The following is a 20,692-nucleotide window of genomic DNA, read 5'->3' on the forward strand; positions in this document are numbered from 1 at the left end:
TTTATTAGACCTTGCTATATATATATATATCACTCTTGAAAAAATTAATTTTTACACTATTTTTCTTACACACCTATTACTATTTAATTGATCCATCTAGAAAATTATACAAGTATTTGTGCTCTGCATAATTTAAATTGATAGCAGAATCATTCAATACTGATTGCAACTTTAGCCTGTAACATTCTCAAACAGTTGCTGGGGACTGTTTCAAAATTCCATTTTAATTTCCTAAAATAATCACCAAAGAAAACTAAAGAGCCAATGATGGGAGTCTCATGAAAGGAATTTTTGCAAAGAGTTCCTTCAGCATTATATACAGGAAGAAACCTATAGCGATAGACAAGCTGACTTGAAATTATCAATCAGGAACTCTTTTCAAATAGACATGCCCCTTTTGCAGTAGCACAGATGCAATTACAAAAACAGGTTAAAGCAGTCCAAAACTGGTAAGATTTTTGCAACCTCACTCTCATAAACCTCACACATTAATGCATGAAACCATGTGTAATATTAAATACTCAGTGTGTTTTTTATTTCCATTCAATCATGACTGATTTTCATTGGCTACCCAAGTTTTTCAGAATGGTTGGGCTGACAGAAAGTGACTGGCTCAAGGTTACCCCGCTGGCTTTATATTCAAGGTTGGAATAGAATTCAGTCTCCTGGTTTCTAGCCTGTTGCTTTCCCAACTACGCCAAACTGGCTCTCAAGTTGTCTTTCTGTTCTAAGTGACTGTTTTAGTACCGGTATGTTGGATATGACAATATACACCCATGAAAATGTACATTTTTAATCACCATTTATGGAATAGATACACTTCATGAGTAAAATTTTTGCCAACTATTTCATTATTGTTGCGATCACCCTCCAGTTCAAACAGCTACAAGGTCAAAGAAGAGGAGGAAGTTTAGCTATTCTGTTTACTTGATACAACATTCTAAGTTTCTTTAAGTCCATGGAGCAAAAAAGAGAAGGTGGAATCCATATATCCATACTATAGATTATATTTTTCTTCAATAGGCTGATAGCAACTTGGAAGTAAAATGTATGAAACCAAAAAGTGAATCAAACTAAGATAGGATGAAACATTAACCTTTTACAATCAAATTACTAGCCTAGTCAACTACTTTCAATAAAATAACAGAAGCAGCAGCAACAAATCACTCCCAAATTATATTTGGTACTCAGTGACATAATCCAGGCAAAAATCCAAATTCTTAAATTACCCCTCCATTATATGAAATAACACCATTTCCCATAAAGAATTTTACAAGCTAATTTGTATTCTTGATACAAACAAAAGACACACTCATACAACATTACAAGAGAAATATATGGCAAATTCATTAGCTGATTACCCTATCTGAGTGGCCAGTAGCTGATGCCAGTAGTTTTCCTTTCTTCCAATCCCAAATGCAGACTGTGTTTTTGGCATCCAAACCCACTGAAGATAAACGCTTAGGAAAAATAACACACACAACAGTTTTTAAATGAAGATCAGTTCAGCAGTAACTTACTACAATACGTCAATGCATAAAGGGGTTGAAAAGGGATGCTGAAAGAGTTGTATAGAGAATGCTAAAAGATTCAAATACAGTAGAGGTTTCACTATTCATCATAGTCAACTATTCCTTCCTCCCAAATAAACTTGTAAATTGAATTTAATGTGTTTCAGAACAATCTATACTAGTATCTTCCTTTTGTTAATTTCATATTTTAGAAACACATGGCAACAAGACATAATACATCTTGCTTTGCTAATATAAAAAGTAAATGCCTTAAAATAAGTTATCCACACAAGCAAACAGAATCTGGATATGCAATCTATCACAACTCTGTGAACAAACAACAACAGAGTTTTCTCAGTTTTCTCATGCAGGGGAAATAATTTCTCTTTTTTTTAAAAAAAATGGATAATTGAATATGTTACCTGCCTCTTGGGAAAGTATTTTTATTTCTGGTAGAAGATTCTTTAACTGAATCAAACCACTGGTCTAACTAGCTCAATAATGTTAGAGTCAGGGCTTCAAAGAGCAGTCTCTCTCTCTCTCTCTTATGTTATTTTCAGCTGTGAGGCAGAGGCGCTTAAAATGAACCTTACTGCAGGAACTATTTGCAATGCTCTAGATCAGGGGTCTCCAACCTTGGTAACTTTAAGCCTGGTGGACTTCAACTCCCAGAATTCCGGGAGTTGAAGTCCACCAGGCTTAAAGTTGCCAAGGTTGGAGACCCCTGCTCTAGATTTATATTGCTGCTCTTTCTCTGCTATCACTGTCGGGGTGAATTTTCACCAAGTATTCAATGCTGATACTTGTAGAATGTCACCAACCACTAATGATGCAAAATTAAAACAGGTGAAATTTTAAAAGGTTTTACTGGTATAGTATTTCACTGTTGGGCAATGCTGAGCTTCAGGGTTTAGTGACCATAGGCTAGACAGCAAAGTTCCTGAAATTTCACCAGCCCCTTCACCAGCTTGTTTAAAGATAAAGTGACAACTAAGGAAGCACTGTTTGAGTTCCTGTTTTTATTAGTCTTTAGATAAACTGATTTCCTATTAGTGTAGGCTGATCTCAGATTGGTTTTTTTGTTTGTGCCTGATCCTGACTGATATTTTGGTGGGATTGGAACGTGATTGCTTTATTTCTGAAATGTGTTTTATTTCTGAAATGTCACATCAAGTAAATCACATGATTATACCCTTTGGCACTAAGCTTTACACTAATCCCATTCTAATAGTATATTGGAAAAAATAAATTCTTTGTATTTTACATCTAATCTGTAGTACAAGCTTCTTTTTATGTTCTTAACTCCTCTTACCAGGAAAATAAATTTAAGTGTAGATTACTCTAGTTTATCTTGTTGTTAATGCATAAGTTTAAGTGTAACACAAACATTTTATAAATATTACTCTTCCCAAAGGATTATCAGAAAATTGTAGCACTCTCATTTTATAAGAGGAGAATGCGTCAAAAACATGGAAATGGATATTTTGGCTCCACTCTACTAGAGCATTAAGTACAACAGAAATAACATAAATTCAATAAATACACACCTGGCCATCTGAATCAAAAGCCAAGCAGGCAACTCCATGGGTATGTGCATCTTTTAGGACAGAGACAGCCTGTACACTGTAGGAATCCCAGATGCAGATATAAGGGTCCTTGCCAACTTGTCCTGTAGCAACAAGGGTTTTATCAGGATGCAAAGCTAGGCTGGAATAGAGTCCAAAAGGTAGAGTTTGTTATCACATTTTTTATTATTACATAGAGCACATATTAATGTACAGATGTTCAGCGATGTTTTACAATTATTCTGCTACTATATAAACTCATTTTCTGTTACTTTGCATGCAAAACATTGCAATTTTTTTTGGTCTTCTTATGAATGTATTCCAACTGACATTTCATTGGAAATCATTTAATAATCTTTGACTGCTTCATACATGTTTTTCAAATGATGTTTAATGACACTGAAGCTGTATATACCCTATATGGTTTTTATACAATGACATTTCTGAACTGGCATACTGTAGAAAACAAAAGTAATGTTTAGGTACACTTCCTTTTATTTTTATTCTCACAATAAATTACAAAATAAAAAATGGATGTAAATGTGTGTTTATTATGCATAGAAGTTCTTCAAAATATCAAAGCATATTGAATAATGTTACTCAATGTAATAGGTTTTGAAAATTCTGCTTGTAAAGTTATGTTGAAAGGGAAATTTATGGAAATTTTAAACAATATCTTATAGAGTAGATGCAATTGACATCAGGAGAAAAAAATTCAAAAGCATTTTTTCGAATAGAAATGTTTGAGTCTATTAATTTTCCATTTTCTTATGTTACTTACAAAGAACTATATGTGAAAACACAATTCAATTTCATTGACAAAAGTAGTGCTCTTTTCCTAAAAACAACATTATCTTTTGTTTATTTTCAAATGAAAAAACAAGAGTTATCAATTTATCATGAATAATTTAAAATGTCCTTCCTTAACATATATTTCCATCAAAAGGAAGGTATAGTCACACTTATTATATTTATTATATTCATCTGAATAATGCTGAGTTGTCACCTATTAAAATAGTTATTTCTTAAGAATATGTGAGAATCTAAGTATTAAAAATAAATCAATTAAATTCTTTTCCCTCAAGAGTCCAGGCTAGTTTTATGAAGGCAGCAAGAATGCAAAATTATTTTGAAATTTGATAGTTAACAATTCTATATTCCAATATTACATAGCAAAACATGCTGCTGCAGTACAGGTCAATACTATTCATGCAATTTCATGTCATTTCCATACTAGTGATTGCTACTATCTTCATAACAACACCCAGCCATTGTTTAAGCTGGGGTGTCCAAACTTGGCAACTTTAAGACTTGTGGACTTCAACTCACAGTATTCCTCAGCCAGCAAAGCAAAGCTGGCTGGTTAAGCAAAGCAAAGCTGGCTGGTTCAGCAAAGCAAAGCTGGCTGAGGAATTCTGGGAGTTGAAGTCCACAAGTCTTAAATTTGCCAAGTTTGGACACCCCTGGTTTAAGTGAAATAAAATAATGGTTGGGTGACTCTAGAAGGTGATATAAATTGCTAGTGAAAAAAAATCACCTCAGATTGAAACCTTATATATCCATACATCATACACCAAGTTTATGCAATGTTCAGGAAAATGAAGATCTTTCTTTCTCTGTCTATGAAGAAATTAAGGTGAAATGAGATTGAAATTTACTATTTAATTAATAAATTAAAATTAATATTGGCTGCAAAGTAGAAGGGTTAATCAACTAAACTGTTATCTAGATCATTAAGTAAAGGAGAGAAAATAGCTTTTTAAGCAGTCCAAATAAAAAAAAAACCAAAGATAAGGAATGATACATTAATGTACATTGATATGGATTGTTGTGGAAAATGCATTAATTCTGAAATTCTGTGAATTGTATAAGACTTTGAAAGACAGTAAAAATGAGAAGTGGTAACTTTGTGCTTAACGTACTATGCAAGTGCCATTTTTGAGTACTGTTCCATGACAAATTTGATGAAGAACATCATGTTTTCTTACTGCCTACCATGTTTATTTCTCTAGAATAGCTTACATATTTTGATAATAATATAATTAATATAATGTAACATTTAAGAGCAGTATATGAGACAAAGGTTTAAGTAATTATAAAGGCAATAATAATAAGCCAATAGCATGTTTATTTCTTCATTTTTTCATTCAGGCTTCTAAGCTACCAGACTTGAGTGGATTAATATTCCTTTTCCATCAATTAAGGTGCAAGCATAAATCATAACAATTATGAAATCCAGTTCTCAGATTAATAAACCTAGCAGTTCTTTCTTAGGGACAGTTTTTCTGTCATAATTTGCTGCTAGAAAAGTTCATAAATTTGACTACGGTCACTATAAATCTATGTTTGATTAGGGTCACTTTAAATCAGATTTTGATCTCTGACTTAGAGATTCTTCTTCAGATCCTTATATTCTCAGCGTAACAAACTACATATTCTTACTGACATGGAAAAATATCCTTATCAGAACTTTCTCCATATTTTGGTGGCAACAATTGAATTCAATCAGTTTTTATTACACAGTAAGTAACAAGTTATTTTGAAAGTATAGAAAACTGAACTGTATTCTTTTTACCTTCTTTTGCAAGGTCTATAGACTTTCAGCAGTTTGTAACTTCCCAATCTCTTATCAGCTATGAGGGGATAAACTATGTCTTATTGCATCATTTATCTAACATGGTTTTACTTCCACAGCAGTCATTAAATGCACTTTTCTTCTTCTGCACTTCTCCTGGGAAACGCCCTTGAATGCTTTGGAAGTCTTCCCTTGGTCTCATTCATCATCCTGCAAATCCTATTTTTATAAACTGCTAATTTTGTTTTAGAATTACCAGCCAACCTTACTTTGGATATGGAATAGACAGACAATTGGTCCTTTTTCATCACACACTGGAGCTATCTAATCCATTATAGCCATTATAGCATCTTTAGCTGCCAGCTAACGGATTTGCTATCTCTTAATTTATTTAATTACAGTCAATGGTCAACATGTGAGGACAATCTGCCTGTGACATCTGTCACCTGTATATGTGGGAAAGGAGGAGGGAAAGGATGCTGTCTAAAGAATGATCACATAAAGGGAAGAGGAACCTGCAGCTGAATAAAGGGGAGAGAAAGAAACTTAGAAAGGATCCACCTTAACTCATTAGGCAGTAAAAAGAGACAATAGGAGATTTGTACTTTTGAACTTGCAAGATTCTAATAATATAACCCTAAATAAACTAGAATTAGCTCATTTTTTGTTTCCTGACATTCCATTGATTATTAGGATTGAGTTGCTATATCACTAGGCCATCATCCACACAGTTTTAGAAAGTATGAGTTTTAGGATTGGGTTAAAACATCCACTTCAAGCTAACTCTTCCATTCTCCTTCCCTGTTTCCCCGAAAATAAGACCCTGTCTTATATTTTTTTGAGCCCTGAAATAAGTGCTTGGCCTTATTGCCATGTGCTCAAAAGCCCGATTGGGCTTATTATCAGGGGATGTCTTATTTTGGGGAAAACAGGGCATTAAAAATATTTCAGGAGTTAGACCTTTGGGGCTTAGAAAAAAGATGGGTATAGGGAGACTTAGCAGAGATATGTAAAACAACATGGAAAATATGAACTTTTTTTTCTTCCTTCACACTATGTCAGGTGGGCTGCTAGGCATAGCTGATAGCTGGTAGGTGGGCAGGAACTAGGCATAGACTAGTGCTCTTCCCAATGTGTGATGCTTGGGTCTCGAATCAAGGCTATCGGCTTTCCAGCCAAGCCCGGCATCTTAATTACTGAGCCATTGCACGGTTATGGAAAATAGAAAGTTGCTTAAATCATCTGATCCAGAAAAAGTTTTCTGGCATTTTTTTTTAGCCAAGCTCAAAGTGTATCTCTTCAATATAGATACTTTGTTAGCATTAATCCAGCATATGCTTTCAAATTGATACAAATAAAAAGTTTTGGATATTGCACGGACTAAAACAGGGGTCTCCAACCTTGGTCCCTTTAAGACTTGTGGACTTCAACTCCCAGAGTCCCTCAGCCAGCAAAACTGGCTGAGGAACTCTGGGAGTTGAAGTCCACAAATCTTCAAGGGACCAAGGTTGGAGACCCCTGGACTAGAAGATTCCCCCTATGAAAGAACTACATAAATGAACTCATAACATTAGGTTCCTGTTATACAGTTATAGCACATAAGGTCATTAAAAATGCTGGATGCTTAGGTACCATTTTAAGAAGGGCAGGATATATAAATGTACCTTTTAATATTGCATTTTTCGAAACTGAAAAATACTAATAAATTGAATTGGAGACTTTGATTTTTTACATATGAAACATGTATAATGGAATACAGTTTGAAAAACATTCTTAATAATTTTAGACCATACGTTTTCTATTATTCTATTGGTCCAGAAATACTTCTTTGGTTTATTTATTTGCCAAAAAACTCTTTAGTTGACAGAGATGTAGGAAAGGAAGGAAGAGATTATTTATATTGGATTTAGTTCAGAATTAGTTCTGTTAGAAATAGAGTTGGTCAAAAGTGTGATAAATGATCTGCCAGCAATTTAAATCCTTTCATTAGTCTGCAACCTTAAAGGCTGAAGACAAGCATTTCCTTTCCCTGGTTTCCTTCTGATTGCCAATGAACACAAAAATACTATACTAGTGAGAATATCCACACTCAGTTCCCATAAAGAAAGTATGATATCCAACAAACCTTACCTATCCAGATCTGTCAAAACATGAGATATTAAGTTACATTGTTCATCATATCTGGAAGGCATCACTTTGGAGAGATCTATTTTAGGAAGTACATAAGTAGATTTGACAAGCTTGTCAGGAAAGTATAGTAGATTGTGAAAGGTTTAAAAGTCTCCAAAGAAAAACATAAGGATGATATGATATTATTAGGTGGAAGTAACTTATGGAGCTTTGTGAAGAAAAGAGAAAGGATGCAATGGAGCATTGTGGTGATTACTAAGTAGGAAGAATTAGTTCATTGACAAAAACCTATTTATAGCCATGTGCATCTGTGTTTAGTAAAATTTTCTCAGGAAAATACATGTACAATTATTGAGAAAACTATCCATTGCAATCTATTTTACATAACAAGATTCTATAGAAGAAAAGAACAGTCTGATGTTTAGATATGTTCTTTTGTAAAAGCAGATGTTCTCTTTAAACCCTTTACTATTATCCAGAGCACAATATCACTCAGTGGATAAACAGATTCTAGTAGTAATTGAAAAGTAATTTTAACACCATAAAGGAATGCAAAATGAATGCAACATTATTCTAGGGAAAGACAGCTGGTGGGATATCTCTAAGGCCATTGAGGAGGTTTTCAAAACACATTTGGCCTACTTAAAACAAGGGTTTTTTAGCAACATGAAACCACTTTTCATTTCTTTCCTTCTTCACATAATAAGATGGGAGTGCTGAGGAGAATTTCTGTGAGAAAAATAAATGTCTTATCTTAAATAATGTTTTTATTTCAGACAATACCGGCTGTAAACAACCGATGCACTATTTAAACAATAGCAAAAGGATATATTTATAATTGCGTGGCAAGAAAAAACATGAATTAAATACAATGAAAGGAGTTACAAGATGTAAAGGAAAGAGAAGGAGTAGGTCTACTTGATTTGAAATTGACAATGTGTGCTGGAAAAAATTATTCCAATAAATCAGTCAGGTAATAATAGCACTGGAATAGTTGGCAGAAAGAAATATATTTGCACAATGTTTTTAGACAGGACAGCATGTATCCAGAAAACAATCTATATCGCACTTGCATTGTTGCAAGAATATTATAAATTGTGAGAAACAGACACTTAAAAAAAGATAAAAGCATAATTCACAGATTTAACATCTGAAAAATTTCACTATTCATCTTTTCAAAATGTATGCTACACCATATCTTAAAGCTATGTTTCTTCTTCAGTAATAAATTATACCTGACACAGTGACATTTGTCATGATGCCACTCTTATATGCATTCAGGAATGTCACTAGAATTCAGTTTTTATTTAATGAATGAAATAAAACAGAAAAGACTTTGGAAAGGTGTAACCAATGGAGCAGATCACATTAACGCCCACACATTAATGGAGCACAGAAGAGTCCAATGTGAGGAAGTTCATATGTACCATGTTTTTAAAATATCATATCTCATGATGGGAACATCAGAATATTATGAAAATCATCTAAATATCATCTAAATAGTACACTGCAGAAGTCCCTTCCAAAATTAGAATGCAGGGCTGCATATATATTTCTAGGTATATATCATTCTAGCAGAGCGTTATGCACCTTTTTGTATTTGAGAGAAGGCAAATATTATTGCATGTAGAATAATGGAAAAAGGCAGCGGTGAAATGCACTTACCTCTGCTACCAGTTTGGGAATGTGAGTGTGCATGTGCCTCTTCTGCGCATGCACAGAGAGTCAAAAAGGGGACATAATGACATCCCAGTGTGGGGGCGGAGCTTCCCGCCACTGGCGCTACCGGATTGTGCGAGCCGGATAAATCCGACCAGATTTCACTGCTGGAAAAAGGGGACTGTGGCATACACAGAATGGGATTTTTCTGGGTTCAGTAGGATAGATTTGGGGAGGCAAGCTAAAGTATGTTAAGCCTATTTTAAGGATTGTACTACATCTTTATTATTTCTTTATGTCCCATCTTTATTAAATATTTTTACAAATAAGTCAAAATGACACATCCAACACATCTTTCTCCTCCTTTTTCCCCCCAAAACCAAAAGACTCAGTTACCAAAGAAGAAAAAACAAGAATCATCTATAATAAACTGTATAAGGTAAGGGTTATTAATAGCAACCATGTATATAAACAGAAGACTGGCAGACTGCATTCATGAATACCAACTGTTACTCAGAATATATGATGAAAACTCCTTACTCTCACAACCCACGAACAAACTCACCCACAGTTTCAGCTGGAAAACTTAATAATTTAGGTCAAGTCAAATTAAAAAATTCTAGGGAATTTTTATAAGCTGGAAATTCAGAGAAGTCAGCCATTAATAGACACACAAAGATAAAACCTACTTTTACATAATTTAAAAGTTATAATCAAAAGCCCAGGAAGAAAACAAATAGCCTAGAACACATCCACTTGGCAACTAACATTCAGATAAATAAGAAACCTATTAGATAAGCAGGAAAGAAAGAATGCTCTCATTGAGGAGGAAGCCACTCTCCAACCAAGACTTACAAGGCAAGCTACTATATATAAATAGCCAGCAAATTCTACTCCCCGCCCCCATGATACTGATAATATCTAGTAGATCAGAAAGTACCAAGAACCCAACAGAATAGCATACTTATTACAGAATGCTAGAATTGAGAGAGAACCACCAAAGTTTTCCAATCCAGATATCAATCCAATCATTTCTACAGCGCATGATTCTTTTAAACCAGTGGCCCCAACCCTTTTGGCTCCATGGACTAGCAACGGCAGTGGTGGGGGGGAGGGAGGGGATTGTTTCATGTGCGCAACTGACTTCCATGCATGCGCAAATAAAGCTTCACATGCTCGCCTACCGCAGACCAGTATTAGAAAACCACTTGATGGCATATAAATACCCAAAGTCATCTTTCTTCACAGGAATTACTGTAGTTTCTAGTCCTAATACAGTCTCTGTCAATAATTCTCTCAGGGATTTTTGTCTGGAAAATGCCAAAGTTGGATGATAACATGTAACATTCCTCAATGCTTAATTATCATGTGTTAGGGCTACTAGTCCTATCATTAAATTTATGAGAATTTTAGTCCACCGCATCTGGAGGATTGCAGGCTAGGGAAAGCTGATGATAACCAGCTAGAGTAAATTGCATATGGAACAATGGGCTCATTTAAATGTTTGAGCTTTTATATCCTGACACCCAAAGCAGTTCGAAGTGGTAAAAGAGGAAGTAAAGAAAAGCTTTTGTAATCCATGTTGTTCCTCATTTTACCCAGCAACCTTCAATCTATTTAGGTATGTTACACCTGTGTTCATTTAGCTCGTTACTGTTACTACTATAAAAGATGCTTTGCTCTTGTATGAGTGGGTTGTTTCTGATTGGTATTAATTTCTTTATAAAAGTCTATTCCCATTTCCAACAAGTCCTTCCAGGAGTCAAAAATAGTATTATACCTGATAAGAGTAAATCTTAATTTTTACTTTTCAAGAAGGATGGTGTATAGTCATAATTACCAGCAAACTCCTCAATAAGTGGATATTATCAACATTTCCAGGGACACTGATAGCCAAATTTGTCTATTTGTTTTTATTTGTTCTCTGTTCCCTCCCAAATTTAAAACATAATACAACAAAATGATTTGTCAACACACAGCAGCATATCTAACTCAAGGTGTAATTACAGTTTCTCTTTGTTACTGAAAGAAGCTATTAGAATCAGTTCCAATTGGAAGCTAATGTGCATGCATTAAGAATGGATGTAGAAACAGGGTATTCTTTTCTCTAGTCAATTCCAAATTTTCTAAAACTTTTCCTGTGACATTGTATCTATGAACCCATGAAACTATGACATTGCTCTAAGCATTAACTTCTCCTCTCACAAGAGGAAAAAGAACAGACTGCAGACATCATACAATATGGTTCTTGCCTACTGAGATAATCAGTATAACAGCTTAAATTGTTCCTGCAGCTATGAAACCTGAATGGTTACCATTCCTATAGATGTATACAGTATACATCCAAAATGAATAAAGCAACATAAAACAGGACAGTGTCCAAATCAGATATTATAAGAAAGGATATTATATTATACACTATCCTAGTTTTGTATGTTTTTATGGTTTTAAATTCTTTTCAGTATTTTTGTAATTTTGCTTTTTGTATCTATATTTGTAAGCTGTCAGATTGCAATGGGATAAAAAAATCTCGTAAAGAAATAAAACATCTGCAAAAATACAGTTAATACAACTGAGGTTTTTTAAAGTCAGCTAAACAAAGGATCTTTTTATGTTTCTGGAAATCTTTTAAGACTGTCACTAATCATCTCTCATGGGTTTGGCAAATATCATTTGACTATATGTACATACTGTGTACAATCTATAAGTAGTTCTTGACTTATGACTGTAATTGACCCCAAATTTCTATTGCTGAGACATTTGTTAACTGAATTTTGTCTCATTTTATGACCTTTCTTGCCGCAGTTGTTAAGTGAATCACTGTAGTTGTTAGGTTAGTGACAAAGTTGTTAACTGAATCTGGCTTCCCCATTGACTTTGCTCATCAGAAAGTCGCAAGAGATGATCGCATGAGTCCAGGACATTGCAACCACATGAATCAGTTGCCAAATGTCTGAATTTTGATCATGTGACCATGGAGATACTGCAATGGTCATAAGTGTGAAAAAGGGTCATAAGTCACTTTTTTCAGTGCCATTGTGGGCTCTAAATGAACTGTTGTAAGTCGAGGACTGTCTGAATATTGTTGTGGGAAAAATGTCCACTCAAAATGCGGAGCCAGAGAGACTGTAGATAAATGCAACAAACTATATGGAATTGCGTTAACTATAGGATCATTTGGCTTCTTGCCAAAGAATTGCAGAAGAGCCCTGAAAAAAGCAAGGTTTCAGTTTATATATATTTGGTTTGTTGTGTTGCACAATAAAGATAAAGAAAATGTTGTAGATCACAGTGTGTCTAGAATGTTTTTGATGAGAAGTTGAGAATGACTTTACTATGGTATCCCAGCATTCTTTCACACTGTAAAGATTCTATCCTGCTATATAACATCAACATATTGTATAAAGCTTATGTTTATACATACATATTGAATGTATAAATGCTATAAACACAATAGTACGTTGTATCTGCACACTTCTCCCTTTCATACCATTCCATTCGCACTCTAGGAAAGTCTGCTGTCTGGTTTCCATTCTGTGTTGGCATTCATTGGCTCATTGAGGGCAGGGACCTCAAACTGAGCCAAAGATCCAACATGACAACGATCCTAAGCACACAGTCAAGACAACACAGGAGTGGCTTAGGGACAACTCTGTGAATGTCCTAGAGTGGCCCAGACAGAGCCCTGACTCAAATCCTATTGTACATCTCTGGAAGAATCTGAAAATGGCTGTCCATTCATAGTTGCCATCCAACCTGACTGAGCTTGAGAAGATTTGCAAGGAAGAATGGTATAAAATTCCCCAATCCAATTGTGCAAAACTTGTTGTGTTATACCCAAAAAGACTCAAGGCTGTCTTTGCTGCCAAAGGTGCTTCAACAAAGTACTGAGTGACGGGTCTGAATACTTATGTCACTGTGATATTTCAGGGTTTTTCTTTTTAATAAATTAATAGACATTTCTAAAATACTGTTTTCACTTTGTCATTATGGGGTACTGAGTATAGATTAAGGAGAAAAAAATGAATCAGGCTGCAGCATAAAAAATTGACAAAAGTGAAGAAGGTCTGAATACTTTCTGAATGCACCTGTACATGATAGAAAGCTAGCTAAACATCCATAGACTATACTTTCCTTCTGCATAATTTTAACCATAAGGGTCTTAGCACCTGAACAGGGAGCAGACGGAAAGCACATTTAAATCTTTACTTTTGAAAAGCTATTACAGGTAGTCATCAACTTATTCTGTAATGAGCCTGCAATTATAGTCATTAACAATTAAGTCATCACATGACTGTGTCTGATTTTATGACTTTTGTGGTGGTAATTAAACAAACGCAGCTGTCATTAAGTGAACCCATCATTCATGAAGAGTGATTTTTGCCAGAAACTGTAAGTAAAATGTTGTAAATCCAGCAAAAATGTCATAAATCATGATCAAAGGATATTGTAAATGACCATAAATGCTGACCAGTTACCAAGTGCCCAAAATCCAATCATCTGATCATGGGGGAAGGGGGGGAATCAATCACCTGGCCATTAAACATAAATACAAGTATGCACTGTGCCAGAAAGAGGAGTTAAAATGATTAAATAGTAGCAGTAACGTTAGGTCTGTGCACTACCCATTCCCTTTTGGTAAGGCATAAATAACTACTTAAGAATAAACTAATTTAGACTAATTGCAATTAAACATTAGATTCCATTTTTTGGCTGAAAAAAAATCAAATCTGATCTGGCTTAACGGAATATATATATAAAACCTACGTCCAAGTAAATATCCTGAGGATTGAATTACAAATAATAAACATGACATATAAAGATAGGAGAAACAGTTTTTGAACAACAAAAAATATTAACCCACAGTTAGAACAAATGTATAGAAAATATCATTTTCTCCAATAAGATTTCCAGCATTTGAAGTTACATTGCACCAAACTTAGGTAAACCATATTAAGGAAATAATATATGTTGCAAATAAAATCATGTCATACACATGCTTTTATAAATTAAATATTATATGATAGATTTGCAGAAAGGCCTGTAGCATACAGGTATTGAAGACAGGATGTTAATTTTAATAAAAAATTAAAGTAAAATTAGAACTATTTCTGGTGGACAGAAATCAATATAAAACTTAGTCAAGAAGGCACAACTGAACAATTTTCCTAAATAAAAAGTAGAAATCAGATTCCAAATTAATTACACCAATCAATCCTAGTATTCACAATTTTGGCTGCACAGAATACACCTAACTGAATGCACAGGTGAATTAAAGAGAATACAGAATGAGCCAAAGGACAGTTCCAAATTATAATAATATTTTCTTCGGCAAGACACATAGAAAAGATTTATTGGATAGAACAAACAGCTACCATATAATATTTAAACATCATAAACTAGCGAATTGAGAAAGGATGATCCTGTTTTTGATATTACTTTTATAAAATACAGCAGCCAATTTCAGAATAATTTCTATTTCAAAATAAATGAAAAGTATTATAAAGATTGCTGTTTCAGACAGAAAGCAGGTAATCTGGAAAGTTCACTTTTGTATATATTTCTTCTTTCAATAAATAAACAAACAAACAGGTATGTTATGTCCTGCTGTCTGATATTGAAGCTATAATATTGTACTTACCTGGAAGTAAATTCCACTAAACCCAATAGAATTTACTTCTCAGTCAATATGTATAGCATCACATTGTAAGTTCCTCTTCCATTCAAAATGCAACTGATATCAGAATCATGAACATATAGTACATAGCTGAAAACAAGTGGTACTTTGTAGTAAACATAATCAGTACAGAAACATAAACACTATACCCATCCAGAAATTATAGGATCAGAGTAAAAACTGCTTTGACTGGAATACCAGATGTTACAGCTACTGTATATGTAACCTACATCTTCCATACATATACCCTATTTAGGTTTTAGCTATTACAATTGGGACAATAATGAAGATAATAATGAGCTATCTGAAAAACTGTCTTGTTTTTTTTTCAAAGAATGAGCTCCAGATCTGAGATTTAGGATTAAATTTCTTTCAAAATCTTGGGTCATAAATATACAAAAATAAAAAGCTAAGTAGAATCCAAGTGCATTCAGCACTCCTGTATACATATTTTGACATACTCATATTTTTTTAAAATGCAAGAGGTATGCTAAATCATGTGAGTTGGGGAGAGCTGTTTAACCAAACATTCCCTCCTCACTGCATCCATTTCTTACCTGATAATGTCATCATTGTGCCCCAGGAAAAATTTTTGTGTATGCTCTCTGGTGTTATAAACCACGCCGACTCCAGCCACAAAATAAACCACTTCTTTGCCTGCTGTGTAGTACAGGTTGTTGCGGCACTGATGACCCCTATACCCATATACCCACTCCAGATGGAGCTGGCATCTAGGAGCTGTCCGATCTGCCATGATAATAACCCCCCTCCCTAGAAGCACAGAAAAAAACTGGAGCTATTGCCCCCAGCCCCACGTTCTTGCTTTTCCTGTTTCCTTGTTATAAATGATCTCAATTTTTGCTCAGCTGCCAAATCATTCAGCTGCCCTTCCTGATGCTGAGGATTTTTAGTGAAAATGCATCCTGAGTCTTGCTCTGCTGCTGCTGGATTCCTAGTGCTGAGCCGCCACCATAATCTTCTACCGCCAAAGATGAGCAGCCGTTGCTGCTTTCCCAGTTTTGCAAGCCAGATAACTTGGAGGGGGGAGCACACGCATTGAGGCAAATTCCGAGGCAAATACAGCGGAAGGCACGAGTCTCTCTGCATCAAGGGCAGAACTCTGGTGCTGTGGATATCATTACGCCTTTTAAGTTTCTTGAAAAGAGTAAGTCATTGCCTTTCAAACATGATTATAGTTCTTAACTGTATAAAAAGTGCAGCTGACATGAAAAATAGCTTTTTTAAAAAAAAGAATCTCAGCACATTCTGTGACTGGGTAATGAGGAAAGTAGTCTTCTACAGATTTGCAACTGAGTGTAAAGACAGATATTTCTGTAAGGAAAAAGAAATATGTTTATATATAAATATATATATGTATATATACACAACATCTACATACTTTTGTATTATAGTTTACTATTTAAAAATACTGTAGTCTGAAAAGTAACAGTTTGAGCTAATTTGGTGTAGTGGCTGAAATGCTGGATTAGAAACTGGGAACTGTGAGTTTTAGTCTTCCCTTAGGCATGGAATTGGAGAAGATCTACCTATTGGTCACTAGGAGTTGAAAATAACTCGATAGGGTGAAGTGTAAGAATAGATATACAACATAAATAAAAGAAAGAAAATAAAAATGAGAGAAAATATATTAATGTAAACATATAAAATGTGTTGGAAGAGAACTAAAAGAATAGAATAGAATAGAATAGAATAGAATAGAATAGAATAGAATAGAATAGAATAGAATTTTATTGGCCAAGTGTGATTGGACACACAAGGAATTTGTCTTGGTGCATATGCTCTCAGTGTACATAAAAGAAAAGATACGTTCATCAAGGTACAACATTTACAACACAATTGATGATCAATATATCAATATAAATCATAAGGATTGCCAGCAACAAGTTATAGTCATACAGTCATAAGTGGAAAGAGATTGGTGATGGGAACTATGAAACGATTAATAGTAGTGCAGATTCAGTAAATAGTCTGACAGTGTTGAGGGAATTATTTGTTTAGCAGAGTGATACATACAAAGCTGTATGAATTTGAAACCTGGTCAATATTCTGTTCGGGGAAAAAATGTATTGTACGTTGATGTATGTGTTAAAAAATAAAAGAAAGAAAAAAAGAAAGAAAATAACTCGATGGCACATAATCAATCAATCATAGGCATGAAAGCTGAGACTTTGAGCCACTGAGTTTCTCTCAGACCAATGCACTTACAGGGTTGTTGTTATGGAGAAAATAGGAGGCAGAAGCAGTGGCTTGAATTGTACAAAATAAAGGCACTCCACCAAAGTACATAAATATAATAATAGGAAGTATTAAAGAATGATTTAAAAGCAATGAAATTGTTACTTTTCAAATAAAGGTGGTATATTAACCTTTGCAAGGCTATGCATTATAAATCAAAGCAGTATCATTATTTTGCTTTTCCCATTCTCTTCACAACAGGAGGTAATTTTTTTTCTCTGTCCTCATTTTACTGTGGTTTCCATAAATCCACTCTACAAATAAAATTATAACTCATTATTTGTATCAAAGGACAAAAGGAGAGGGATACTGGGTAGTGGGGAGAATCCAGGACAGCATACACAATTCTGCATGGGCATCTCTGTAAGATGCACTGCCTATTACAAATTTTAACCAACTGGGTCACTGTTGCCCTCTGCACTTCTGGTTCTCTATTCCAGTGCAAAGGTAAATAATAATAATAATAGAAAGGACAGCCCAGTGTGTGGAACCGAATCCTACTTTTCTTTCAAAATAAGAAAAGACTTTGTTCATTTTAATATATAACTTTTAAGTAATGGTCTGTAATGAATATCAAACATTTTTAACAGAAGTTAGCTATACAACAAAGAAGCAACCAATTAAACTCCCATTGAGAAGAAACTTGAGTACCCAAATCTGAGAAACACAGGATCACTTATTTAACATTGGGCAGACATACCAGAGTAATAGGCAGTTGGAAGAGAACCCTCTCTTAAATATTTTTTTTAACCACAGGGGGAAAAATAGAGCTTAATAACTTCCTGCTTTTAGAGGCAAGTCAAGGTAATTTGATTGAATTTCACAGTGAAACGAACAATCCCTTTGGGAGTTTCTGAGGAATAGTAGTGATGTTATACTCTGGCAATATATCAAAAACAGGTTGCTTCAATGCCAAGACTCATTTTGCAGTAGTGGATGAAGCATGCCTGTGAACAGACATCAGTCCCAGAGTGAAAGTTATGAGTTACTCACAGATCTCAAGTCTTTTAACTCCTTTTGGTTGTTTTATATATCTTAATGTAATGATAGCTAGCTTACCCTATTATTGGGGTAAGCCATGAGTCAAACACATGTAGGATACATCTTTATACAAAGGATGAAAATTAGGATATTTTTTGACTTAGGTTGCAACCTATAAATGTTGGGGTAAGTTCTAGAGAGTTCAACAAGACTTCATTTTCAGTAAATGTGTACAAATGCTGTTAGATGGATTTACAGGCTGAATGTACATTTCAGAGAACTGCCATATACTGCAATGATATATTTTATGTTCCGGATAATTGCAAAATAGACTTCAACAATGCATAATTAAACTCAGATATGTGGGCTTCCATAGGTATCCCCATAAGATAAAATATAGTGTAGGATTCCTCTTTAGATTGTAATAAATTGTTATAGGAAGGAGATAAACTTAACTCTTTAATACTGCAATTCAAAATTTTATTGCTTAAAGTGCTTTGGCAGTCTTCCCTTTTACTGCTTCAAATCTTTCCATGTAGAAAAATTAGACAAATTGCAACAAGAAAATACAGGTGATAATGAACATATAGTCTGCATATGCTCAGAGGCTTTTGTCTTTATTATTGATAGTCAACACAATCCTATGCTAAATAAATCAATTTGGATTAATGGGTTTTGTTTTATGAATAGGATGAAGGTCCAAGTAGCTTGGTTTCCAATAAAATTATTTGCAAAACAAAGTGTTCCATTCAAATATAATTTTAATCATGAAATTATCTAATGGCCTTAAGAGATCTATGTCCCTTCACAGCTTTCTTTACATCAATCTAGTATTCAGGAAAAACAGTACTGAATATCTTTACAAGACTGATGAACTAAATTTGCTAAACTAATGCATGTGAAATAATTTTAAAAGTCTCTGAATTGTATGTTTTACTGCCATAGTCTGAGGACTGAACTCTAATATTGTAATTGAAGCTTGAGAGGAATCAATAATTATTGGTGAATTTAATGTGATATTGTTTAGTCTGACTATATTCTAACATAACCCTGTTTTTAGGTAAGGCTCCTGATTGGGGGGGGAGAACATCTAGATTTTGAGCAGAAATTCAATCTGTAAAAAAGAGGTGGGTTTTTTCCCCTCAATCTTTTGTCAACTCCTGAATCAACTGCTTGCCCACTAAAATTGAATTAATAGCAAAATCTAGGCATCCGTGAAATTAGAATATCCACAGATAAAGATTACTCCATACTTATCCTGGTCAAATCCTTGCTCAAAATCCTTTTTTTTCCCTTTGCATGAAATCTAACAGAACCCCACCGGCAGCATCTCCTCTCAGCTTTGCACAGGAGGGAGGCTACTGGTTTCATGCTCTCCAGGAAGCCCAGAAGCAGAGCAGAAAAGCAAATAGCTCTTCCCAGCTGCAGCTCTCTAGTATCTGGTCTGATAAAAAAAACAAAAAACAACCTTCATTATGGAGAAGAGTAATCTTCTCCGAAAGCTGTCTGAGCTAGTGACCATAATCATTTTTTTTTCAGTTTCACAAACTAAATGGGGTATGGAGGGTTTTTTTAGAGTTGGTCTATGCCAGATATTATGAAAATGAGAAAAAATGTCTGTCAAATTCCCCATTCCAAACCAAGTTTTTGTATATGTGTGCTCCTTCTTCCTCCCCGTTATATATTTGCTTGAGAGTAAGATTCACTAAACTGAGAGGGACTTCGGAGTCAACCTTTTGCAACCGCATGCAGAATAGCAAAGCAAATAATACCCTTCCCCCATCACTGTCCACATCACCCTTGGCTGTCAAGGAGCTAGCATCTCTCCACTTCCCTAGCAATAAAAACAGTGATAATAAATTCATATTCCAGAGGATTTGCTGACAAACCCGCGGCCACCCCTCCCCACTTCTGACTCACCGAATTAGCTCCCCGGGTATGGCTACTTCTCTCCCTGTACAACGGTTTAGTTCTGAATACTCTAGAATTGCTTTTAAAATGACAGAGCCTTTCCACAGAGTAAAGAAAAAGGACTTCGAGCAATTGTGTACGATTGCTGTGCAAAGCAATCTTTATGCCCATAATAACATGGCAGATTAATTACCCCTGCCACTATTATTAACATTATCAACCCGAGGCGGGTTCCCCCGAGCAACCACCCCCGCAGACCGTGATTTGACAGTCACCTGTCAAGAGCAGGAGCAACGGCTATGAACCAGGAATCCTGAAAAGGAGGAGGGAGGGAGGCAGGCAAGCAGGCGAGCAGGCAGGCAAGCGGGCAGGCAGGCAGGCAAGCAAGCGACTGCACCAGAAGGCGAGTGAGCCGTACTCCCACCTC

General features: G+C 34.9%; 1 protein-coding gene across 3 annotated transcripts in view; it reads right to left on the minus strand.

Moving 5' to 3' along the window:
- EML6 (EMAP like 6) overlaps window positions 1-20,692 on the minus strand; it is a 119,610-nt gene extending 98,918 nt beyond the window's left edge. For all 3 annotated transcript variants that reach the window (XM_058164933.1, XM_058164932.1, XM_058164931.1), the window contains exons 1-4: window positions 20,541-20,692; window positions 15,675-16,449; window positions 3,059-3,218; window positions 1,362-1,460 (exon numbers count right to left, since the gene is read on the minus strand). In XM_058164933.1, coding sequence (XP_058020916.1) covers window positions 1,362-1,460; window positions 3,059-3,218; window positions 15,675-15,871 — 456 coding nt within the window. In that variant the 5' untranslated portion in view covers window positions 15,872-16,449; window positions 20,541-20,692. The remainder of the gene's footprint in view (window positions 1-1,361; window positions 1,461-3,058; window positions 3,219-15,674; window positions 16,450-20,540) is intronic.

Source organism: Ahaetulla prasina, chromosome 1, assembly GCF_028640845.1.
Source record: "Ahaetulla prasina isolate Xishuangbanna chromosome 1, ASM2864084v1, whole genome shotgun sequence".
Lineage (NCBI taxonomy): Eukaryota > Metazoa > Chordata > Lepidosauria > Squamata > Colubridae > Ahaetulla > Ahaetulla prasina.